General features: G+C 42.4%; 1 protein-coding gene and 1 long non-coding RNA gene across 2 annotated transcripts in view; both read left to right on the top strand.

The window, feature by feature from the left end:
• The first annotated feature begins 16,935 nt into the window (after positions 1-16,935).
• Positions 16,936-19,910, top strand: LOC138952814 (uncharacterized). The gene is made up of 4 exons (XR_011451429.1): positions 16,936-17,383; positions 17,874-17,989; positions 18,928-18,988; positions 19,734-19,910. It is a non-coding gene; the product is annotated as an uncharacterized lncRNA (long non-coding RNA).
• A 2,157-nt stretch (positions 19,911-22,067) lies between these two features.
• Positions 22,068-26,088, top strand: part of LOC138952812 (presenilin-1-like) — a 42,044-nt gene continuing 38,023 nt past the window's right edge. Inside the window, exons 1-2 of the mRNA XM_070324548.1 lie at positions 22,068-22,583; positions 24,221-24,552. Coding sequence (XP_070180649.1) covers positions 22,371-22,583; positions 24,221-24,552 — 545 coding nt within the window. The 5' untranslated portion in view covers positions 22,068-22,370. The remainder of the gene's footprint in view (positions 22,584-24,220; positions 24,553-26,088) is intronic.

Raw genomic sequence — 26,088 nt, 5'->3', positions numbered from 1 at the left:
TTATTAAACGATCCAAAAATAATTTCATCTTATTCTTCGTCATTTTCTGATTCCAAAAACATATACATATGTTATATTTGGATTACAAACAAGCTCTGAAAATTACAAATATGAAAATTATGATTAAAATTAATTTTCCGAAATCGATTTAAGAACAATTTCATTTTATTCCTTGTCGGTTCCTGATTCCAAAAACATATAGATATGATATGTTTGGATTGAAAACAAACTCAGTAAGCTAAAAAGAATAGACATACAGACCCCCCGCGGGTTAGGGGGAGTCCCATATTGGTTGGGACTAGAAAGAATTTACCCGATGCTACCCAGTTAGTAAGAGGCGACTAACGGTTCTGTTTCTTCTCTTCTTTTGTCTTATTTCTGCCTTACCAGTCCTTTCACCTATATTTCCTTCCAAGAAAACTCTCCCTACTATTCCCTGCAGTTTTCCAATTCTTTTCTTGTTGTCTTATTTCTACCTGACTGGATCCATCACCTTTATTTCACTTACCAAAAGTCTTCTTTTCCACATCCTTATTTCTCTGCATGTCGTATGAGGCGACTAACGGATTCTGTTTCTCCTTTAACCCTTGTTAAGTGGTTCTTGTATAGAATATAGTCAATGTTTGTAAAGATTTTAGTCAAGCAGTATGTAAGAAATGTTTAGTCCTTTGTACTGGAAACTTGCATTCTCCCAGTAAGGTCATATATTGTACTACGTTGCAAGCCCCTGGAGCAATTTTTTGATTAGTGCTTTTGTGAACAAGAAACACTTAACAAGTGGCTCTATCCCATCTCCCCCCTTTCCCCTATCCCATCTCCCCCTTTCCCTCGTCGCGATATAACCTTCGTGGTTGAAAACGACGTTAAACACCAAATAAAGAAAGAAAGATAGACATACAGAAAAGCGTGTTATCCTGCTCAGCGCGACCACTACCGCACTATTCTGCATGGCTTGTCGATTTCACTGCCTTTGCCACGAGCGGTGGACTGACGAAACTACGAGTATGTGGTCTTTGGGAAAAAAGCAGTGCGTTCAGTTTCATTCTGTGAGTTCGACAGCTTGACTAAATGTTGTTATTTCGCCTTACGCCACTTGTTTGATCTCTGATGCCTCTCGTGATTAGACAGCGCCAGCTTCTGACACCATGTTGTGTTCCTTGTCTTGTATTGATGCATTCAGCACACATTCAGACAGCGCCAGCTTCTGACACCATGTTGTGTTCCTTGTCTTGTATTGATGCATTCAGCACACATTCAGACAGCGCCAGCTTCTGACACCATGTTGTGTTCCTTGTCTTGTATTGATGCATTCAGCACACATTCAGACAGCGCCAGCTTCTGACACCATGTTGTGTTCCTTGTCTTGTATTGATGCATTCAGCACACATTCAGACAGCGCCAGCTTCTGACACCATGTTGTGTTCCTTGTCTTGTATTGATGCATTCAGCACACATTCAGACAGCGCCAGCTTCTGACACCATGTTGTGTTCCTTGTCTTGTATTGATGCATTCAGCACACATTCAGACAGCGCCAGCTTCTGACACCATGTTGTGTTCCTTGTCTTGTATTGATGCATTCAGCACACATTCAGACAGCGCCAGCTTCTGACACCATGTTGTGTTCCTTGTCTTGTATTGATGCATTCAGCACACATTCAGACAGCGCCAGCTTCTGACACCATGTTGTGTTCCTTGTCTTGTATTGATGCATTCAGCACACATTCAGACAGCGCCAGCTTCTGACACCATGTTGTGTTCCTTGTCTTGTATTGATGCATTCAGCACACATTCAGACAGCGCCAGCTTCTGACACCATGTTGTGTTCCTTGTCTTGTATTGATGCATTCAGCACACATTCAGACAGCGCCAGCTTCTGACACCATGTTGTGTTCCTTGTCTTGTATTGATGCATTCAGCACACATTCAGACAGCGCCAGCTTCTGACACCATGTTGTGTTCCTTGTCTTGTATTGATGCATTCAGCACACATTCAGACAGCGCCAGCTTCTGACACCATGTTGTGTTCCTTGTCTTGTATTGATGCATTCAGCACACATTCAGACAGCGCCAGCTTCTGACACCATGTTGTGTTCCTTGTCTTGTATTGATGCATTCAGCACACATTCAGACAGCGCCAGCTTCTGACACCATGTTGTGTTCCTTGTCTTGTATTGATGCATTCAGCACACATTCAGACAGCGCCAGCTTCTGACACCATGTTGTGTTCCTTGTCTTGTATTGATGCATTCAGCACACATTCAGACAGCGCCAGCTTCTGACACCATGTTGTGTTCCTTGTCTTGTATTGATGCATTCAGCACACATTCAGACAGCGCCAGCTTCTGACACCATGTTGTGTTCCTTGTCTTGTATTGATGCATTCAGCACACATTCAGACAGCGCCAGCTTCTGACACCATGTTGTGTTCCTTGTCTTGTATTGATGCATTCAGCACACATTCAGACAGCGCCAGCTTCTGACACCATGTTGTGTTCCTTGTCTTGTATTGATGCATTCAGCACACATTCAGACAGCGCCAGCTTCTGACACCATGTTGTGTTCCTTGTCTTGTATTGATGCATTCAGCACACATTCAGACAGCGCCAGCTTCTGACACCATGTTGTGTTCCTTGTCTTGTATTGATGCATTCAGCACACATTCAGACAGCGCCAGCTTCTGACACCATGTTGTGTTCCTTGTCTTGTATTGATGCATTCAGCACACATTCAGACAGCGCCAGCTTCTGACACCATGTTGTGTTCCTTGTCTTGTATTGATGCATTCAGCACACATTCAGACAGCGCCAGCTTCTGACACCATGTTGTGTTCCTTGTCTTGTATTGATGCATTCAGCACACATTCAGACAGCGCCAGCTTCTGACACCATGTTGTGTTCCTTGTCTTGTATTGATGCATTCAGCACACATTCAGACAGCGCCAGCTTCTGACACCATGTTGTGTTCCTTGTCTTGTATTGATGCATTCAGCACACATTCAGACATACAGACCTGAATCAAGTGGATTCAATCATAGATCTATTTATATCTATGGTTTATATATATTTATATTTATACTAAATTATAGCTAGCCATTAAACCGTTTCATAGACACTCTCGCCTCTAGCCGAAAGAATATCTCGCCTGAAAGAAACACGTGTCAGTTAACAGTTTCGGCGTTTACATGGAACGAAGAAGGAAAGCGGAAGAGGAAGAAGTACAAACATACTCGCAAAAAACGATTTGTCATTTGTTTCATGTTGTATACACTCAGGACTATTTCATCTCCGTTCATTTTGTCAACTTTTTTCCGACAGCCGCGTCAGCGATTTTGACTATGACCATGTCAATATTGTGTCATGTTCATCAAGTTCATTTTGTTTTCCTATTTTGTATAAAAACGTTTATGACCTCTTTGTTTAGCTGCTTTTCGCTATAGCTTTCCCCTGTTTTTCGCTCCTTAACCACTGTTATTCCCTTTTAGAGAGAGAGACCCGTTCACTGATGCTTGTCCCATGCCTAGATACCGATGCCCAGCCCTGGTTCTTCTTCTTCAAAGAATTTGTAACCTAAATTTTGAATGCCTTTAGACATCGTTAGTTTCAGATCCAGGGTTGGTTGTTTTTACGCAATATCGGCCAGGTGCTCGCAAAAATTATTTTTTCTTGATTTTGACACCGTTTTGGTATATATGCTTTTAGTTTTTCACGGACAAAATGGTTTTCGAACAGCTCTCTTCATCTTTTTCCATGCACATTTCTTGTGTGTGTACTTCGAGAAAAATATAGAATGTTTTAACTCCACAACCCATACCTGACTCAAAATCGCAACCTTCCTATTTTAGTCAACCAATTGGAAGTAAGCGTTACGGGCATATGCTCTGGAACATTATATTCGTGCATAGTTTTGTGACACATGTTTTTGTCATTTTGCTGATGGTTTTATTGTCAGGTGATGTCCACCCAAACCCAGGCCCGCCTGGTAGAGAGCATGTTAAAGATACCTCTATTTTGCACATAAATGTACGTAGTTTCCGAAACAAGATTGATATTTTACAATGTGAAGTTAAAGAGCACGATATTGTGACTTTGTCAGAAACTTGGTTGTGTGACTCGATATCAAATGACAGTTTATGCCTCAAAGGATTTCATCCCCCAGTGCGTCTTGATAGGCCAGATGGATATGGAGGGGTAGCTGTTTACGTGAAAAACGATTTTATTTGCAAACCAAGGCCTGATTTGTTAATTCCAGGCCTTGAAGCAGTCTGGGTAAAAACTAAATTATTGCAAGAAACTGTGATGGTTGGTTCATTTTACCGACCACCAGACTCTCGGATTGATTATTGGCACTTGGTTGACGAGTTTGTAAAGCAAGTAATGAGAACACCACATAAATGTCTAATTTTTAGAGACTTTAACGAAGATTTTTTGAATAATCCATCTCCCCACTTTCTTAATTTAATACAAAAAAACAATCTGCACCAGCTCGTTACTGAACCCACACGTATTACGTTGTGCCCTCCCCCATGTGTTCTTGTGGAGAAGCAGAGCAGGACACGGCCCACATCCTACGAGACTGCAGGAACCACCAGGTGCTGAGAGAGGAAATCTGGCTATTGCAATGCCGGAGTCCCTGCACAACAAGCTGTACGGGCCAGTGGCTGCGCTGCAGAGGACCACTAATTATATCTCAAGATCTGGACTAGTGTCTTGTCTTGTCTTTCCATTACTGCCCACAATCAACAGTAGTGATTATTTCGGCACTTGATGGGATGTTGCGCAAGTCCAATAAAGCAGCGTTTCCAGCATCCAAAAGTCCATTAAAATTCACAGGTTGGGGAGTATGGGGGGGAGGGGACATGAGTCACAGTGGCTGCTGGTTTAGTGCGAGGCGCGCGACACAAAACTGACAAAGGTGTCGACAGTGCGGGCCTCGACGACAGCTGCTGGTAGAGAGTTCCAGTCCTTCACTGTGCTGGGTAGAAAAGCGGCACTCCGATACTGAGTGCGGCAGGTGATGAGGCCGAACTGCTGGCAATGGCCTCTTCGCTGGCGTGGTGGTAAGGGGGCCAGCTTCGACTTGATGCCCGGACAGTGGACGATGCTGTTCGTGATCTTGTAGAGCATCGATAGGCGGGCAAGCTTCCTGCGCTCCTCCAGAGACTGCCACCCAAGGGAGTCCAGCATCCGGCTGACACTTGACGTGTTGTGGTAGCGGTTGCAGACGAATCGGGCAGCTCGTCTCTGGACGGCCTCCAGCTTGTCGATGTTCTTCTGGGTGTGCGGGTCCCATACTGACGAGGCGTACTCCAGGATAGGCCTGACAAAGGCCTTGTACGCCTGCTCTTTCACGGATCTTGATGAGATCTTCAGATTGCGCCGCAGGAACCCCAGGGTCTTGTTTGCCTTGCTGACGATGTTGTTGATATGGTCGTCCCAGCACAGGTCACTCTGAATGGTCACACCCAGGTACTTGACCGCCTTCACTGTCTCCATCGTATGCCTGTGGAGCTGGTAAGAGGGCTGTAGTGGGCGTCTGCTCCTCGTAACAGGCAGGGTGTTGCACTTTGCAGGGTGGAACTGCATGTCCCAGTTCTTCTCCCACTCGGCTAGGCGATGGAGGTCTTGTTACGCTAGTCACCACCCTGTACACTGCAGTGTCATCCGCAAACAGGCGCGCTAGTGCCGTCAGTCTCTCCGGGAGGTCGTTAATGTACGCTAAGAATAGCGTCAGCACCGAGCCCTGCGGCACCCCTGAGCGGACGCTGCCAAACGAGGAGCGACTGCCGTTCACCACCACGGCCTGACGTCTTTGATGGAGAAAGTTCTCGATCCAAGCAAGTACAGCTCCTCGGACACCGAAGTTTCGGAGTTTGTGGGTAAGCAGACTGTGGTTGACGCGATCAAATGCTTTCGCCAGATCCATGATCAACACGTCCGTCTGCTTCCCACCCTCCAGGTTGCTCGTGAGCTCTTCAGTGAAGTCTAGGAGCTGAGTCTCGCAGGACCGACTTCGACGAAAGCCGTGTTGATTATCGTCGAGGACGTCGTTGTTGTCAAAATGTTGCAGCATGGCGCTCACCACGATGTGCTCCATGAGCTTGCACGCCACGCAGGTGAGAGACACCGGCCTGTAATTGGCTGGATTGTACTTCTCTCCCTTTTTGAAGATCGGAGTGACGTGCGCGTCCTTCCAGTCAGCTGGAACTGAGCCGGTGGTAAGTGATGACTGGAAGACGGCGGTGAGGCCTGGTGCCAGCTCCCTTGCCAGTTCTTTGAGAACCCGTGGGCTAATCCCATCAGGTCCTGTCGCCTTGTTTGGATTCAAGTTTGCCATCAGTTTCTGGACGCCATGCGCTGTAATGTGGATCTCATCCATGGGAGGAGTGCTCGATGCCCAGACCGGCACGCCAGTCCTGGCCTCAAACTCTTCCTCACTGAACGCAGCGCCGTCGCCAAACACTGACTGGAACTTACGTGCGTTGAGGACCTCCGCCTGTGCTATTGGGTCGGACGTCAGCTGGCCATCCTTCTTCAGAGGTGCAACACCGGTGCCGGTAGATTTCTGGTTCTTCATATACGTCCAGAAACGCTTGTTCTTTCCAGCTCTTTCCGGGTCATCTTCACCTGTGAAGATGTTGTTGAGGTATTTCCAGTAGCTGTGGTGCAGCCGCCGCTGTACTTCCCTACGCAGCTGTTTCATGTAGGTTTTGAGGTCGTCGGAGCCGAGTTTCTTCATGTTGCGGTAGGCTCGGTCTTTTCTGTTGATCAGACTTTGCAGGTCAGCGGTCACCCAGGGCTGACTGACTTTAGGCCGGGACATCTTGTGTGGCACAGACGTCTTCACTGCTTTCTGGAGCTTTTCCTTGAAGGTTGTCCATAGCTCCTCTGTAGTGGCAGTGTCCTGCATCTGTTGATCGGCGATTGAAAAGAAGAAGAAGAAGACAGAAACTAAATCCTCATGCATTGATCTGGTCCTGACCACGAGTATAAACTTAATTAGTGAAGTTGTAGTGTTACCCCCCATTTGTAGCGACCATTCTGTGCCATGTGTAAAATTAACGTCACAGAGATTAAAAAAAATCAGTTCAAAAGGACTATATATAATTATGCCAAGTTAGATGTTGATACATTTTTGTTTGAATTGAAAAAAAATTGATCTTTTGAACACAGTTTTAAATGCGTCCATTGACGAAGCTTCCCGCAGTGGGGCACTGCGGTTATGAAATTAAAGGCCCCTCCTGTTTTTGGAACCGCAGGAGCTTTCTAGTTTGCTGTTAGGTAGATTTTTGGTTCCTCTTTCCTGTCATGCTCTCTTTTTCTTCATGAATTCTTTTCTTTTTTCTGCCTTCTTGCTCATTCACCTGTATTTTTTCCAAAAATCTCTTCTCTTGCCGCTTGTCTCGCGATTCATGTATAGTTTAATCTGTTAGTGTTCTGATGTAAGTCCAGCAGTAGATAGGTTAAGCCTATTTTAACATACTGGAAACTGGTAATCTTCCAGTAGGTATTAATTTAGTTTTACTAAAGCCTGCTGGGACACAAGTAATGGGTTAGTGCATTTGTAAACAGGAATCGCTTGACAAGTGGCCCCCTTCATCCCCCCCTTCCTCGTCCTGATATGGCTGTGCGTAGTCGGCTGGACGTTAAGCAACAAATAAACAAACAAACAAATTGACGAAGCTGCTGCCTTGTTTTCTGAACATTTATTCCGTGTGGCAAAAACATGTATGCCTGTTAAGATAATAACAGTACGTGAAGATGATGCCCCATGGATGACTGAACATATTTTACAATTACGAAACGCAAAATATTGTATACATCAAGTTGCTAAGCGCTTAAATACACCTGAGCAGTGGGCATTATTCCGCCTGACTAGAAATCAGTATACAGATGAAATTCGTAAAAGAAAAAGAGATGAGAGGATAAATTGTAAACAGAACTTCGGAAGCAAAAATTGGTGGCAACTTGTTAATTCCTTTTTGAAGAAAAAAGGTGTTGCACGTAACGAAATTCCACCGCTAGAGGATAAGGGAAAAATTATTGATAACATTTGTGAAAAAACGATTTTGTTTAATAATTATTTTGAAAGCCAGTCTAAAGTTGAAAATCCAGACGATCCCCTGCCCGAGGCAAATTGGTGTAATACATCTTTACCGACTTTTGAATTAACAGAAGCTGAAGTTGTTCAAGTGGTAAGGAATTTAAATTTATCCAAGGCCGTGGGCCCTGACGGAATACATAATAAATTGCTTGTAGTTGGATTACCTGTTATCGTTTCACCGCTTACAGTTCTCTTTAACAGATCCTTGTCTGAGGGTGTTTTTCCAGTTGTCTGGAAAACTGCTCACATTACGCCCATTTTTAAGAAAGGCGATAGGAGTGCTTGTTCCAACTACCGTCCAATCTCTTTGCTGAGTTGTATTGGGAAGGTGCTCGAAAAATGTATACAAATCCGTGTGTTTGGTTATTTGCAAAATTATGATTTGATTACACACTGCCAATCTGGTTTTATTGCTGGTGATTCGACTGTTTATCAACTATTGAGTATATATGATGATTTTTGTGTTGCACTTGATAAAAACATTATGTCACAAGCAATATTTTTTGATGTATCAAAAGCTTTTGATTAAGTCTGGCATCGCGGTCTGCTCCACAAGCTTGAGGCGATAGGTATAAGAGGTCCCTTGCTTGTTTGGTTTGAACATTACTTGAGCGATCGCAGGCAAGCTGTAGTACTGAAAGGAACCAAATCAAGTTATGCTACCCCTTCTGCTGGTGTCCCTCAGGGTTCTGGCTTAGGACCTCTTTTATTTCTCATTTATATTAACGATATTGGTGTTGGTCTTGAATCAGTGTTGAAACTCTTTGCAGACGATACGAGTATGTATTTAAGTTTAGATAACGATGATGTACGAGCAGAGATTTTGAATTCTGATTTGGATAAAATTCGCACATGGGCTTCTAAATGGAAAGTCACTTTTAATTGTCAAAAGACAGAATTGTTGGACATTTGTAGGCAACAACATTTTTTACTTCCACCATTGTATTTCGAAGATGCACACTTAGTTGATGTTGAAAATCACAAGCACCTTGGCGTCATTCTACAAGGTAATTGTAAATGGGATTCCCACATAAAAAGTCAAACTGCTAAATGTAGAAAGTCAATTGCGTGTTTTGGTTTAGTCAAGCATCGTTTAAACAGAAAATCACTTGAAGTTATATATAAATCCTTTATGTTACCATTGTTTGATTACGTGGACGTTATTTGGGATAACAGTACACAGTGTTTGGCAGACGAGTTGGATCCCGCAGTGGGGCACTGCGGTTATGAAATTAAAGGCCCCTCCTGTTTTTGGAACCGCAGGAGCTTTCTAGTTTGCTGTTAGGTAGATTTTTGGTTCCTCTTTCCTGTCATGCTCTCTTTTTCTTCATGAATTCTTTTCCTTTTTCTGCCTTCTTGCTCATTCACCTGTATTTTTTCCAAAAATCTCTTCTCTTGCCGCTTGTCTCGCGATTCATGTATAGTTTAATCTGTTAGTGTTCTGATGTAAGTCCAGCAGTAGATAGGTTAAGCCTATTTTAACATACTGGAAACTGGTAATCTTCCAGTAGGTATTAATTTAGTTTTACTAAAGCCTGCTGGGACACAAGTAATGGGTTAGTGCATTTGTAAACAGGAATCGCTTGACAAGTGGCCCCCTTCATCCCCCCCTTCCTCGTCCTGATATGGCTCTGCGTAGTCGGCTGGACGTTAAGCAACAAATAAACAAACAAACAAGACGAGTTGGAGACATTGAATCTCGATGCAATCCGAATCATTGTAGGTGCAGTACGTGGCACAAGCCACCAAAAACTGTATAACGAATCGGGTTTTGTGCCCCTGAAAGAGAGGCGACGTCGTCATAAACTTTTGCTGTATTATAAAATTGTAAATCGTTTAACCCCAGAATATTTATATTCCAAACTGCCTGTCCTGGTTTCCGATGTAAATCCTTACCACAGACGACGCCCTCTTGAACGTAAGGTTCCATTGTGCAGAAGTGAGTTATATAAATCTTCATTTTTTCCTTCAACGACAGCTTTGTGGAATAATTCTTCCAGAAAATATACAACAAACACAGTCAGTTGGTGAATTTAAAAGGTATTTGACCGATGGAGATGTTGTTGTTCCACAGTATTATTATTTAGGCAACCGCCAGGCACAGGTATTTCACAGCAGGTTGAGATTAAACATGAGCGATTTGCAACAAGACTTAGTTAACCGACACCTCTCTGGTAATTTAGAATGTACGTGTGGAGCATGCCCGGAAGATTCTGAACATTTCTTGTTACACTGTCCAAAATTTAAAGAACATAGAACCATTTTATTCAATAGTCTGCCAACACACGTTCTAGACTGCAAAACACTCTTGTTTTGAAATACTGATTTAACTATATCTTTGAACACGAAAATATTCTCTGTTGTACAAGACTATGTTATGTTAAATAATCGCTTCGGCTGATATTATATTATCTGTGCAGCCAGGCATTCTCTATCTCCCTCTCTCTCTCTCGTCTACTCAGTCTCTCTCTCTCTCTCTCTCTCTCTCTCTCTCTCTCTCTCTCTCTCTCTCTATCTCCCTCTCTCTCTCTCTCTCTCTCTCTCTCTCTCTCTCTCTCTCTCTCTCTCTCTCTCTCTCTCTCTCTTCATCGTATTTGTATAAAATATAATGAAAGATTATCAAGATTATCACTTGTTCGCCATGTTTTGTTATCGGAATGTGTATTGATTATCATTTCAAGAACGTGTCCATAAGCAATCTGCTTGTTAACGTTCTTAATGTTATTGTTTGAAACGTGTGTATGAGAAATTGAATAAAACACGCTTAAACCAAAAAACGATCTGCGCACGCGTTCAAATCAAAGGGGGGGGAAAAAAAAGGAAAATCGCGTGTTTGTGTGCCCGATGTGATCCTTAGAACCGTTACACTCTTTCTTCGAACACTCAAAAGCAACTTCAGTGCTGGAAGACTACAAAATTGCACTTTCTGCTGACTGAATCTACGCTTTCTCAAATCAACCGGAACAGGAACAAGTCGCGTAAGGCGAAAATACAACATTTAGTCAAGCTGTCGAACTCACAGAATGAAACTGAACGCAGAGCAATTTTTCAGCAAGACCGTATACTCGTAGCATCGTCAGTCCACCGCTCGTGGCAAAGGCAGTGAAATTGACAAGAAGAGCGGGGTAGTAGTTGCGCTGAGAAGGATAGCACGCTTTTCTGTACCTCTCTTCGTTTTAACTTTCTGAGCGTGTTTTTAATCCAAACATATCATATCTATATGTTTTTGGAATCAGGAACCGACAAGGAATAAGTTGATTTCGAAAATTTAATTTTGATCATAATTTTGATATATTTAATTTTCAGAGCTTGTTTTTAATCCAAATATAACATATTTATATGTTTTTGGAATCAGAAAATGATGAAGAATAAGATGAACGTAAATTTAGATCGTTTTATAAAAAAAATATTTTTTACAATTTTCAGATTTTTAATGTTTAAGCCACCAAGCTGAAATGCAATACTGAAGTCCGGCCTTTGTCGAAAATTGCTTTGCCAAAATTTCAATCAATTTGATTGAAAAATGAGGGTGTGACAGTGCCGCCTCAACTTTTACAAAAAGCCGGATATGACGTCATCAAAGGTATTTATCGAAAAAAATAAAAAAAATATCCGGGGATATCATTAAGAGGAACTCTCATGTAAAATTTCATAAAGTTCGGTCCTGTAGTTTGGTCTGAATCGCTCTACACACACACACGCACATACACCACGACCTTCGTCTCGATTCCCCCTCTATGTTAAAACATTTAGTCAAAACTTGACTAAATGTAAAAAGAAGAAACAACTCTCGAAAAAAACGATCTGCGGATGCGCATTTTCTCAAAAACAGGAAACCGGAAGAGGAAGAAGAAGGAAAAGTGCTCGTAGAAAAAGATCTGCGCATGTGCGAATCTAAAATGGCCGGGGAACTGTTAATCGGTGTATTGCTACGCTGAAAACACAATAGCTGTTAACAGATCTAACATTTGAATAAAAAGAAAACACACCAGTAATTAACCAGGTTAGGTACTTTTTACATTTAGTCAAGTTATGACTAAATGTTTTAACATCGAGGAGGGAATCGAGACAAGGGTCGTGGTGTATGTGCGTGTGTCTGTGTGTCTGTGTAGAGCGATTCAGACTAAACTACTGGACCGATCTTTATGAAATTTGACATGAGAGTTCCTGGGTATGAAATCCCCAGACGTTTTTTTCATTTTTTTAATAAATGTCTTTTATGACGTCATATCCGGCTTTTCGTGAAAGTTGAGGCGGCACTGTCACGCTCTCATTTTTCAACCAAATTGGTTGAAATTTTGGTCAAGTAATCTTCGACGAAGCCCGGACTTCGGTATTGCATTTCAGCTTGGTGGCTTAAAAATTAATTAATGACTTTGGTCATTAAAAATCGGAAAATTGTAAAAAAAAAGTTATAAAACGATCCAAATTTACGTTCATCTTATTCTCCATCATTTTCTGATTCCAAAAACATATAAATATGTTATATTTGGATTAAAAACAAGCTCTGAAAATTAAATATATCAAAATTATTATCAAAATTAAATTGTCGAAATCAATTTAAAAACACTTTCATCTTATTCCTTGTCGGTTCCTGATTCCAAAAACATATAGATATGATATGTTTGGATTAAAAACACGCTCAGAAAGTTAAAACAAAGAGAGGTACAGAAAAGCGTGCTATCCTTCTTAGCGCAACTACTACCCCGCTCTTCTTGTCAATTTCACTGCCTTTGCCATGAGCGGTGGACTGACGATGCTACGAGTATACGGTCTTGCTGAAAAATGGCATTGCGTTCAGTTTCATTCTGTGAGTTCGACAGCTACTTGACTAAATGTTGTATTACCCGCTATTACGAGCTAGTCGTGTGACAGAGAGTTTTCTTGCACACGAGACTGTAGATGTTTCACGACGGCTTTAGCCGGAGTGAAACAGCAGCAGTCGAGTGTGCAAGAGAACTCTCTGTCACACGACTAACTCGTAATGGCGATTATGTCTCACAGCTTCAACAGAGGAGAGAACAAACACATTTTGCGTACTCACGCTTGATAAACCTAAACACAGGAGCAGCCATTGTGGAGAGATCTACTTTTTGACGAAAGTCACCGAACAACTATAAATGACGTCTCGGTATATGTGAATGACGTCACAGTCATCGTCACAGTCCGTATCTTTTGAAGCATTGCAATCTTCATGACGTCTTTCTGTGTCTGCATCCGCGAAATGTTTGTTCTTTCCGGGATCTTTGTCATAGAGAATACTACATGGCTTGCTGTGTCGTACCAGATTTACACGAGTTGTTTTTTTAAAATATTGAACTGCGAGCGAAAGCGAGCTGTTCACTATTTGAAAAAGCAACGAGTGTAAATCTGCGGGTACGACACAGCAAGCCATGTAGTATTCTGTTTATCCTACATACTGTACTTGCGTGTATTTTACTGAAAATGTCCTGCCGTCGAGACAGATAAATTGAAGACGCTTGTTTTGGAACCTCGATCTCTTCTAAAGCCTCGTGCAATCTATTACGTCAAAGCAAAGAAACGTCACTCTGAAAGTGTGGCGTGACGTGTTAGTTCTAAAGATTCATCGAGGGTAATTAGCGAGCGCAATTTTTGTTTCTATAATGACGTTTGTCTCGGTGACTTTGGCATCATAAGCAGTGGAAAAACAGGTCCCTGCCAGACTTGCTTGACATAACCCCATTTGCATGATATACACACGTGTGATTTGAACGATTATTATCTCACGGGTGTCTCTCTCACGTATGTAGGATAAATCTATGTTCATAACTCTGTCCTTCTAGATTCAGACTAACAGGCCTCCTGAGCGAGCCACTTTCCAAGGGCAGCTAAATTCGCGTATGGAAACAGTACTGTCGTCTGGGATGCCGTTTTCAGTATTCTCAGCGTTGAAGAATTTGTAAAGAGAAGAAACGATAACAGCAGGAGAAATAAAAGTCGTGTGTGCATTTTGGGTTTTTTGGAGGGACGATTTTGAGTTTGAATCCGTTCTTGCACATGCTCCAAAGCGTGTAACATACATTATTCCCCCCTCTGCTTCTTTACCTCTGTAAACTTGTAGAGCTAGTTATTTTTGGCTCACGTAAGTGTAGCCTATGCGATCGTAACTTTGTCTGTCTGTGCGTGCGTGCGTATGTGCGTATGTGCGTGCGTGCGTGTGTATGTCTGTGGTAGAAACTCTAACATTTGAAGACGTCACATTACATTGACGTCACATTATGACGTAAGAGGGTTAGACGTCACGCGAAGGAAGTACTGAAAGTCTCGGTCATTATTATTTTGAGCGGGCCGAGACTGACTAGTTGGCAGTCGTGTCCCTGTAAGTAGGCTACATGCAGACAGACAGATCTAGATCTAGTGTCTCGCTTTCTTGCACAGTTTCACCTATGCTCTTTCTCTGTGTGTGTGTGTGTGTGTGTGTGTGTGTGTGTGTATGTGTGTGTGTGTGTGTGTGTGTGTGTGTGTGTGTGTGTATGTGTGACGGAGTGATTGAGTTTGTGTTTCTGTTTGTCGATTTCTTACGTGAGCCTTGATGGCTTCGCCTCTTGTTCGATAATGACCCAGCAACCAAACAAATAACGAGCCAGCAACAGCCTGAATCCTCGATAGTGCAATGGGTTGAGAAGCTGTTCTGTTTTGGTACTACTTTTGCGACTGAAAAGTTCCGAACGCTCTATACGTACGAAATATACATCTCTGGAGCAAACAATACAAACATACCGCATTTAAATTAACAACTACAGGCCTGAACACATGAATCTCCATATAAAATCCATGAGTTAGGTTGTTTTCTGAATCTAGATCTGCCGTGCACACACCGTTCATCACAAGCAAATTCCCAAGGCAAGTAACTCATACTCTTGCCGACAAGAGTAGTTCCCCTTCTTTTAACGCAGTTTCTTCGACAACACTGACTGCAATCCGACGGTCAGTTTTCAACAATATTTCATTTTATAAACAGATCACACGCAACCAAATGCACACATCTCATCAATTTAAACAACATAAAGCGGTTTCATACACTATTTTCCCCAGAAAACTGAACTTCATACAGTAATTAACGTTGGAACACGGGTGCAAAAGTTCGTCTGCTAGTCCCATTTGACGAAAGAACATTATCCTAAACGATACTAAAACATAAACAGAACACACAATATCTGCCTTTACCGCCACAGCAGAATAACAGCATATCTGTGTACTTGATTTTAGTCTAAAACAGGGAAACTGACAAGAAGTGTTAACAGAATGGAATGATTTGCACGGAACTATACAACCGCGCATTAATCGATCGCCTGCGCAGGTTGACTGGTTGAGTGATTCGGATTCGATCAAACTTTCGCACAAAAACTCCTGGTTTTTTTGAATAACTGAAGAAAGGAGGAATAAAGAGGTTACACACCTCGTCTCAGTGATTATTAAAAATAATGGTCTCAGTTCGCGGTCATGAAAAAGCTCGCTGAAGCTCGCATTTTTCATGATCCGCCAACTTCGACCATTATTTTTAATAATCACTGAGACTCGGCATGTAACCTCTACATCTTGCACACGTTTGCTTTAGTAGTGGCAAAGAAGGAAAGCGTGTGACATTTTCGCCTTACGCGACTTGTTTTTTTTATCAATATTACCAGCTATTGTGTTTTCAGCGTAGCAGGAGACAAGTATAATGCTGACGAGTCGAAGACGAGTCGCATTATACTTGTTCGAGTCTAAATATCGGACCCTATTGCTACGATGAAATCACAATAGCGTTTATATAGCTATTCTGACATTAAATTCTGTGTTAAAATCATGTTTTTGTCATCAACAAGTACCAGAATGGTCCATGTCGTTGATTGCAGACGACGGTTCACTTTCCGCATGAAGCCCAGGGGCGGACCGTCCTAGGGGGGGGTTCCTGGGTGCCCGGAACCCCCCCCCCCCCCCCACCCCCCATCCGGTTTTTTTATATTTAGTCAAGTTTTGACTAAATATTTTAACATCGAGGGGGAATCGAAACGAGGGTCGTGGTGTATGTGCGTGTGTGTGTGCGTGTGTGTGTGTGTCTGTGTGTGTGTGTGTGTGTGTGTGTAGAGCGATTCAGACTAAACTACTGGACCGATCTTTATGAAATTTGACATGAGAGTTCCTGGGTATGAAATCCCCGAACGTTTTTTTCATTTTTTTGATAAATGTCTTTGATGACGTCATATCCGGCTTTTCGTGAAAGTTGAGGCGGCACTGTCACGCCCTCATTTTTCAACCAAATTGGTTGAAATTTTGGTCAAGTACTCTTCGACGAAGCCCGGGGTTCGGTATTGCATTTCAGCTTGGTGGCTTAAAAATTAATTAATGACTTTGGTCATTAAAAATCGGAAAATTGTAAAAAAAAATAAAAATTTATAAAACGATCCAAATTTACGTTTATCTTATTCTCCATCATTTGCTGATTCCAAAAACATATAAATATGTTATATTCGGATTAAAAACAAGCTCTGAAAATTAAATATATAAAAATTATTATCAACATTTTTTTTTTCGAAATCAATTTAAAAACACTTTCATCTTATTCCTTGTCGGTTCCTGATTCCAAAAATATATAGATATGATATGTTTGGATTAAAAACACGCTCAGAAAGTTAAAACGAAGAGAGGTACAGAAAAGCGTGCTATCCTTCTCAGCGCAACGAATACCCCGCTCTTCTTGTCAATTCCACGTGCACTGCCTTTGCCACGGGCGGTGGAGTGACGATGCTACGAGTATACGGTCTTGCTGCGTTGCGTTGCGTTCAGTTTCATTCTGTGAGTTCGACAGCTACTTGACTAAATATTGTATTTTCGCCTTAAGCGGGGCTCACACACAGGTGGAGCAAGCGGAGCAAGGGTGGAGTAGGCTGCACCAGGCGGAGAGATGACGCTACTTCCGTTGCAGGAGTGGAGAAAGTTGTGTGTGCGGTGCGGAGCAAGGAATAGGACACGTTTCTATTTTTTGGCTCCGGTGCAGCGGTGCAGCCAATCAGCGCACTCATCACTTTCTCCGGAAATAGTAGTGTGACACTAGGTGGCATCCCAAATAACGACGGCCGCCTTTTTCGAAAGAACTTTTTCATGGATTTTACACAAGAATACCGAAACGGAAAGATAGAATGTGGTTTCCGCTAGATTTCAAGTCACGCTTTTCACTTTTCCGAGGAAGCCAACAGCTGAGTGTGAAGAAACGCTGCTGTTCAACTTCGAAATCTCCAGTCGCAGACGACCTTCGCTTTTGCAGTACAGTCAATGCAGGTGCAATGTTACTCATTTCGATCAGCTCGTTTTCGTATATATTTTTGCATTAAGATCATGTACAATGATTGGAATCAAAGGAGGAATGACTTCGGTATGCAAATGCGTTGGTTTGGCCGAAATCAATACAGCAGTAATTAAGCTAGGTTCTTTCTCGTCAGTTTGTTTTTTGCGACTGAAGTTTGTCTTCTGAATGTACCACTTGCTTGATTTTGATTGTTTGTTCAGCTCCTCGGCACAAAATTCATCATGCAAGATATCAATTTGTTGAATGATAACGGGATAAGTGAAGTTCAAACATGTATCTGCTTGCAAAAACAATCGCAGGGACAGATCTATCTGCTTCATTGACTGACAGATTGTCATTAAATTTCCAACGTAAAATGACTCGTTTGCAGACTCTCTAATTAGATCCATCGAGTGTTTGTGTTCTTAGATCCATTGGCTATGCAGGCTTTTTGCGATCATAACATTGTTTGGGTTTGTGCAGGTGCAATCTGCAGATCAGAGGAGATTGACCGCAGGGTGACGCAGTGTCAGTGATCAATGCAACTTGTGTTCGACACTCAATATTGCCTTCTACCAAACTCAAGGGCAAAACAAAAGGTACATGCTTGTGAATTCATATTATGTAATGTCTGTGAAGATTAACACCGTTTTTAGCTCTAGTCTCAGTGATCATGCTTATTAATATCCAATTCAAGTTACATACGATACATACTCCGCCCCAGCACCACCCTCACCCCATAGCACTGCTATTCAGATACTACAGTCCAACAACTAACCCTCTAAAAGTCCCCCCCCCCCCCCCACTCTCGGTGTAACATCTGTTGCTATCTGCCTTTGTTTCAGAACTTTTGATATTATAAGAGTTTTATTTACCAATGGTTCTCCCCTCCCTCCTTCATATTACACCGACACTCTCTATGCCCACCCTCCACCCCCTTCCCCCATCCCTTCCCTCTACAGGCACGTCTACTAAAGTCTCAGACGTGATAGGATTAAGAGGATGCCACAATGATCCGGGTAACTTTGCAAATAATCATACTGATATAACAGAAGAAAGTTATTCCACAGTCATTTCTACTTATACATTACAGTGTTACAAAACAGGAATTTGTGCTAAGTTATAATCTACAAACAACAAAGACCCTCCAGCTCCCCCCCCCCCCCCTCCTCACCTGCAACATATATACATGTTCATGTCCAACTTTCCCAGTGGCTCTTAATCTTATGTCTATGACTGTTGATATTGAAGAGTAGAAAGTGTTTAGTTTTCAATGACTAAATTTCCCCTCACACACACACACACACACACACACAAACACACACGCACATGCACATAGCTGTTGTCTCCTTCTCAATCTCTCTGTGTCTCTCTGTTTAATTAAAATATTTGGATCACTAACTCTTCACTGAGATTCAGTGTTATGTGTTATGTGGAGTAAGATTAGTGAATGTTGCTGCTGATTCTGTTGTTCTTACTGTTCTTCCTCCCTGCATAATCTTTTTTCTCCTTAAACAGTTTTTTTTTATTACTACAGTGCGTCTATGGAGTGTACATCAGAGATGTGATGGGACCAAAAACATTCCAAAATGAAACAGGTAACTTTTTAAACTGGTCTTCATTTTGTTTATTGAGAAGTTGGTTCACATGATACATTTCAGAGTCGTCCTTTTAAATTCGTTAAATATTGCACCAGTCACTACATCTATAGATTATCAGATTAAGTTGTCTTCTTCTGCATTATGCATATGCAATATTCATCTTTAGTGCGCGCGCGCGTGTGTGTGTGTGTGTGTGTGTGTGTGTGTGTTTATTGGTTGAAGACGACACAGGCCCCTTCCCTCATTTGTTTATCTGTGTGCGAGACTTCGTGAGTCAGTTGCATAGGCAGGATAGCTAACTGAGTTGCCTGCAAGACCATTAACGGCATTTATGAGATCTTAGTCAATGCATCCCTCAGACAACCAGTTACACCGTTAATGACACATGAAGCAATAAGGTAACTATCAGATAACACTTGTATACACACAATCCACTCGGACAAGATCAACAAAATCTTACGATCTTGTTAACTCATTGGAGACGTAATGTTTTAGTCCTTTTTTTTGGTTGAAAATGTGCTGAAAAAAGAAGATTACAGCTAGATCAAAACTCAAAAGTGTTCCAAATTACCCCTCCATTTGACCTGTGAACTCGCCACTGTGTTGACCTTTGTCATGCATAAGATATAGTTAATAATCGCCAAATATTAACTAACTAGGTCAACAGGTCAAGAAGTATTAAGCATTTTTATGGGCTGCATTTGTTTCATTTGTGTCACCCTTTATGTTTATACTTTTGCAGGCTGGTGTGGAGTTCTGATGTTGCCAGGGCGATGGAAGACACATACATGACATATAAACAAGCTTCCCTGTGAAGTGTTTTGATCACAAATCACCATTATTTTACACATTTATGCATCTCTATTCTCAGCTCAGACTTGTGCTTTGAAATTGGATGTTTAAGTACTAGCTAAAAAACCCTGAATAAAGTCTTCGCAATACATGGAATGGGATCAAAAGTGTGTGTGTGTGTGTGTGTGTGTGTGTGTGTGTGTGTGTGTGTGAAAACAACATTCAAAAATGAGGGTGAGATAAAACATAAAAAAAGCTACAGCACAGATACTTTTTTGTCTAGCGTCAAGGACGGATCCAGGGGGGGTTCCTGTCACCCCCCCCCCCCCCCCGGCCTGAACATGTATCTCCTCCAAGGGTGAAAATAAAATAAAAATCAATAAATCATGACAAATATTCGGAGAACGCGCCAGCTAGATTCCACATATTCTCATCTACATTTCAAAACGTCCAGACCTCCCTAGCGCCCTCAACTAATGAACCCCTAACTGACACAATTGGGGGCCCCCCCAACCTGATACGGTCCGGCCATGAGCGTTCTATATCGTCCTCTTTAGAAACTTGTTGCGCTGTTGACACACGTACGTTTCTATTTGCAAACATCCATAAAGTAATATTTTGTTAATCATGTTTAAAACATTTCTTCTGAGTAGAGTGAAGCTAAATCAAACCACACACAAAATGAAAAAAACTCAATCTAAATCAAAGCCATATTGCGCGTAACATAAAGCAACAGTCTAACCGTCTGCAAGAGAGATTGTTAGTAGTAGATCTAAAAAAAAAAGAATGGATTCCATGGAAGCTAGTGTAACTATACACATTCAACATCTTTGAAGCTTCGGATATAACTCAATAAAACAAAAAAGAACCAAAACTTAAAACATGTCCCAACAGTTGTTAGTCCACCTCTCTCTTCACCCGACCCCCACACTCACATAGTTTGTGTCTGAAAAGCTCTAAAACGCACTGGCACACACGCACAGTGACACACTGACTTATACAGAGTCCATTTAGAAATATGTTCAGTAATTGCGATAAAAGACAAGACTTTTGTCTCCTTTGGTAAACATCACGGTGTTTTTTTCCCGCCACTTCTTATCCACGTGTAAAAATATTTCCCATCAGACTGCGCGAGTGGAGAAACTACGTCATATCATAGGGGAATCCCCTACCGGAGCAGGATCGGAGCAGCCTGCTCCGGAACCGGAGCTTGTGTGTGAGAGGGCAGGTGGAGAGCGGAGCAGGATCGGAGCAGCCTGCTCCGCTTGCTCCGCCTGTGTGTGAGCCCCGCTTTACGCGACTTGTTTTACCTTGTTATCTTCCACGAGAGGCCTCCGATTGACCTAAAAAAATAAAATTCCTTCAGCATCTGGGGGGCAAAGCCCCCCAGACCCCCCCCAGGGCTTTGCCCATGGACCCCACCGGGGCCTAAGTGGCCCCTGGACCCCTGCTCCAATTTGGAACCCCCCCCTTATCCACAACTAGGTCCGCCCCTTAGCCACGGAAATAACCGAACATTGAAAAACCCACGGACATGTATTACGGAGAAAACTCGAGATAACCGGATGTTTAGGATTACGTCAATATGCTAGGAATCATATGACGTCATGACGTATCATGCTTGCCTACGTATATTGTATGTTCGAAAGTCTGACTTCTGTTGGGAATTCGCGTGGTGAAGATTGCGGTAAATCTGTAGATGATAAGAGAACAAGGATTGTCTCAGAAGAAACGACTAAATGTTTCAGACCGGTAACTTCATTTCAACATTGCACTATACAATGGACGTTCTATGTGACAGGAGAGTTTGCTGATTTTGTGTTAAACATTGGAGAGATCGTCTGCTAGAATCAGAGATAGGTCGCTTCAGATTGCAGCTTCTGGAAATTTGCAAGGTTTGTTGCCTGTTAAAGAACTGGATTTTACACGTAATGTATGTCATGTACAGTAAGCAACAACAAAAACACACACAAAGCAAATGGCATCGTCTGTCGACTAGTCACAGAAACAAACCTGGCGAGGTATGCGTGTACTTTATACACGTGGAAGAAACCGGAACCATGCGTCTTTGTTATTGACAATATGCTTTGATGATCGGAAGAGACCATCCAATCACAGCCCCCGAATTCCCCCACGTGTTCATCAGAATAGCTATATTTCGGCATGACTGGCTTCTTCAGGATGGTGAGCTTATGGAAAGAATGGAATGACGGCACGTGATGTACAGTGTAAATTGTAATGATGATTAATGACGTCATATTATTTCTCGCGCGTTCTTTCTTTCTCTGGCGTTTTCTGTATAAGCTCTAACGTATGAAGCATTGAAGTGTTCTTTCCTAACACTCTTGACAGTTATTATTCGTACCTGACTTAATTCTTATTTTTATCGAAGTTACTTCTTTGGAAAATAGATTGGTGGTGGTGCATGGCTGAACAGACTTTTTGTTTGACGCTGTTGTGGATCTGGTTGTTTCCCCCTTTTTATCCTGTGGGACCCTACCTATCCTTTGTCCGTTGTGTGGTGTTACTGTAGGTGGTAGACTGGTCACATTCACTGTATCACTCTGTTATCACTGAAACCATTTGAATGAGTGCCGACTTGCTTACCGGTACCCACAACAGACCAGATGAGCCAAACGAGCGGACTAGTCTCATGAGCAGACAGCCCTCCAACAGTCGAAGTACTCAGCTGGACGACATCATGGACGTGACAAGCACATCTCCAGCACGCCTGATTGAAGCAGACGTAGGTGTAGCTGCTGATGATGATGGAATTCCTGCTACATATGACAATCAAATGGTAAGCTTTAAGCTGCCACAGAAAAATAATCTGATGATCTGAGTCTACACTACCCGTCATAAAAAAAGTACACAGATACATTTTGCTGTAGATCTTTGTGATGCGGCCAGTTATATTAAAACCAAGTATATTGCCAGAAAGGTAATTTATTCCTCTACCGTCTGAAATAAAGAGTGTCATTTTTCATAAATCAGTCAATGCAGTGTACCGGAGACCTAGGACACCCCCCAAAATCAAATTCGCAAAAGCAAACTTGCAGACACTAAAATACACACAAAATAAGATTAAGCAAGAGTGACCCCGTTTTTGATATCAAATGGAAGAACAACTCATTTTTTACCCATAACGATTTATTTGGTTCAGCTGTTGTGTCTAGCAGTGTTGTTTTGCCATTTTGAAGCCGTAAAAGGCTTGTTTTTGTGTAATTTTTGTGTGGGCTATGTGGGTAAAAACCGTGTTGTTTTGTAATGGCTCATTGTATTGCTTTTAGATTTGACATGAGTATTGATAACACAAATTGCAAAAACGCGTGTAAAATATCATGGTGATTTGAAGAGTTTGTTCGACGAAATGGAACTTTTCAGAAAAGTGTTATTAAACTGTAATAACGTTTTACAGTATGGTTGCAAAAATTCAGCATTTTACAAACTTCAATACAAATAAATATTACAATTGGGGATTAATTTTGGTACAAAAGCAACAACGCGCTTGGGTGGTAGGGAAATGTGAACGCAAAACAACAATTACGAAAAACAGGTCTTCCAACCTCAAAACCCAGTCCCGTCATTTTTTTTATGACGGATAGTGTAGATCCTGTAATCCATGTCAGAGTTCGGTGGGTTTTAGAAACACGAAAATACCCAGCATGCTTCCCCCGAAAGCGGCGTATGGCTGCCTGAATCAGTGAATGGCGGGGTAAAAACGCCCATACACGTAAAAGTCAACTCGTGCAAAAACATGAGTGAATGTGGGAGCTTCACTTTCAGCCCGTGAACGAAGAAGAAGAAGAGAAGAAGAATGTACATAGGGTGTCTACATTTTGTGATACTAGTCAACTGCCTTCATAATAATCATATGTGTGTGTGTGTGTGTGTGTGTGTGTGTGTGTGTGTGTGTGTGTGTGTGTGTGTGTGTGTGTGTGTGTGTGTGTGTGTGTAGATGGTAAAAAAGAGGACTTTCAGGGATGCAGAAACTAGCACAGTCACTCATGGCCAGTGGTAATTTGCCGGGCGAATGACTAGCCCGTCAGGCGACCAGCAGTTGGGTCATCTTGTGGAGAGGCAGTTTCTAGTTTTCAACAGTACAGTTGTTCCCTTTAATATTGTTTGAAAATACATCAATCCGTGTTGCCAATAACTCTTGCCTATTTATTATTGAAATGGTTTGGCTAACAGTTTGTCTTTAGCCTTGAAAACATCCTTATTATTAAATCATTATAGAAAAACTACCGTTCCTTTGGCAAAATAATGCAAAAAGTTTTGTGCCAGCACAAACTTCTGTGGGCTAGTGAATTTTAAAAGTTATCCACCCGTCATGCAAGTAGACATTTCAGAACTTCTGCATCCGTTAGATTGATGACGCAGAGTGTACAGACTATGTTGTGTAGAGCTTTGTTTAAAGTTGGATTGATAACACAGGAAAGGGGAGACAACCCCGACCTGTTGCTCAACACCAGCAACAACATGGGGCAATCGGCGGACAACATTGTGGTTGGGATTCGTGACCCAAACAAGCAGGCACCGCTCACCAAGGATGCAGCACCGCCAGGCGATGGAGGACCAGTCCGTCGCAACCAGCCGCAGCAGCAGCAGCCTCGCTCACAGCAGGAGGAGGAAGAGGAAGAAGAGGAGACATTGCTGTATGGAGCCCAACACGTCATCATGCTCTTCATTCCCGTCACACTCTGCATGGCCGTCGTGGTGGCAACCATCAGCTCCATCAGTTTCTACAGCACCGGTGACGTCTATCTGTGAGTTGGTATGCTGCCTTTTGAGAAGCTATAGAGTGGGGTGGGTGTCAGTGTACACAAGTCATAGCTTAATATGTGTGAGTCAGCATTTGGTTTGAAACAGGTGTTGATGTGTGGCTTGTGACTTGCAGCGTGTAGAGTGTCAAGTTGTGAAACATGTGTTGATTTGTGACTTGCAGCGTGTAGAGTGTCAAGTTGTGAAACATGTGTTGATTTGTGACTTGCAGCGTGTAGAGTGTCAAGTTGTGAAACATGTGTTGATTTGTGACTTGCAAGGTGTAGAGTGTCAAGTTGTGAAACATGTGTTGATTTGTGACTTTCAGCGTGTAGAGTGTCAAGTTGTGAAACATGTGTTGATTTGTGACTTGCAAGGTGTAGAGTGTCAAGTTGTGAAACATGTGTTGATTTGTGACTTGCAGCATGTACCGTGTCAAGTTGTGAAACATGTGTTGATTTGTGACTTGCAGCGTGTAGAGTGTCAAGTTGTGAAACATGTGTGGCTTGTGACTTTTGGCGTGTAAAGTTGTGAAACATGTGTTGATTTGTGACTTTCAGCGTGTAGAGTGTCAAGTTGTGAAACATGTGTTGATTTGTGACTTGCAAGGTGTAGAGTGTCAAGTTGTGAAACATGTGTTGATTTGTGACTTGCAGCATGTACCGTGTCAAGTTGTGAAACATGTGTTGATTTGTGACTTGCAGCGTGTAGAGTGTCAAGTTGTGAAACATGTGTGGCTTGTGACTTTTGGCGTGTAAAGTTGTGAAACATGTGTTGATTTGTAACTTTCAGCGTGTATAGTGTCAAGTTGTGAAACATGTGTTGATTTGTGACTTTTAGCGTGTAACGTGTCAAGTTGTGAAACATTGTTGATTTGTGACTTTTAGCGTGTACAGTGTACAGTTGTGAAACATGTGTGGATTTGTGACTTGCCGGGTGTACAGTGTCAAGCTGTGAAAAATGTGTGGCTTGTGACTTGCAGGGTGTACAGTGTCAAGCTGTGAAACATGTGTGGATGTGTGACTTGCAGGGTGTACAGTGTCAAGCTGTGAAACATGTGTGGATGTGTGACTTGCAGGGTGTACCGTGTCAAGCTGTGAAACATGTGTGGATGTGTGACTTGCAGGGTGTACCGTGTCAAGCTGTGAAACATGTGTGGATGTGTGACTTGCAGGGTGTACCGTGTCAAGCTGTGAAACATGTGTGGCTTGTGACTTGCAGGGTGTACCGTGTCAAGCTGTGAAACATGTGTGGCTTGTGACTTGCAGGGTGTACCGTGTCAAGCTGTGAAACATGTGTGGCTTGTGACTTGCAGGGTGTACCGTGTCAAGCTGTGAAACATGTGTGGCTTGTGACTTGCAGGGTGTACCGTGTCAAGCTGTGAAACATGTGTGGCTTGTGACTTGCAGGGTGTACCGTGTCAAGCTGTGAAACATGTGTGGCTTGTGACTTGCAGGGTGTACCGTGTCAAGCTGTGAAACATGTGTGGCTTGTGACTTGCAGGGTGTACAGTGTCAAGCTGTGAAACATGTGTGGCTTGT

This window comes from Littorina saxatilis, linkage group LG17 (assembly GCF_037325665.1).
Source record: "Littorina saxatilis isolate snail1 linkage group LG17, US_GU_Lsax_2.0, whole genome shotgun sequence".
NCBI lineage: Eukaryota > Metazoa > Mollusca > Gastropoda > Littorinimorpha > Littorinidae > Littorina > Littorina saxatilis.
Note: the sequence above shows the minus strand (reverse complement) of the source record. Positions and strands in the feature narration are given on the sequence as shown.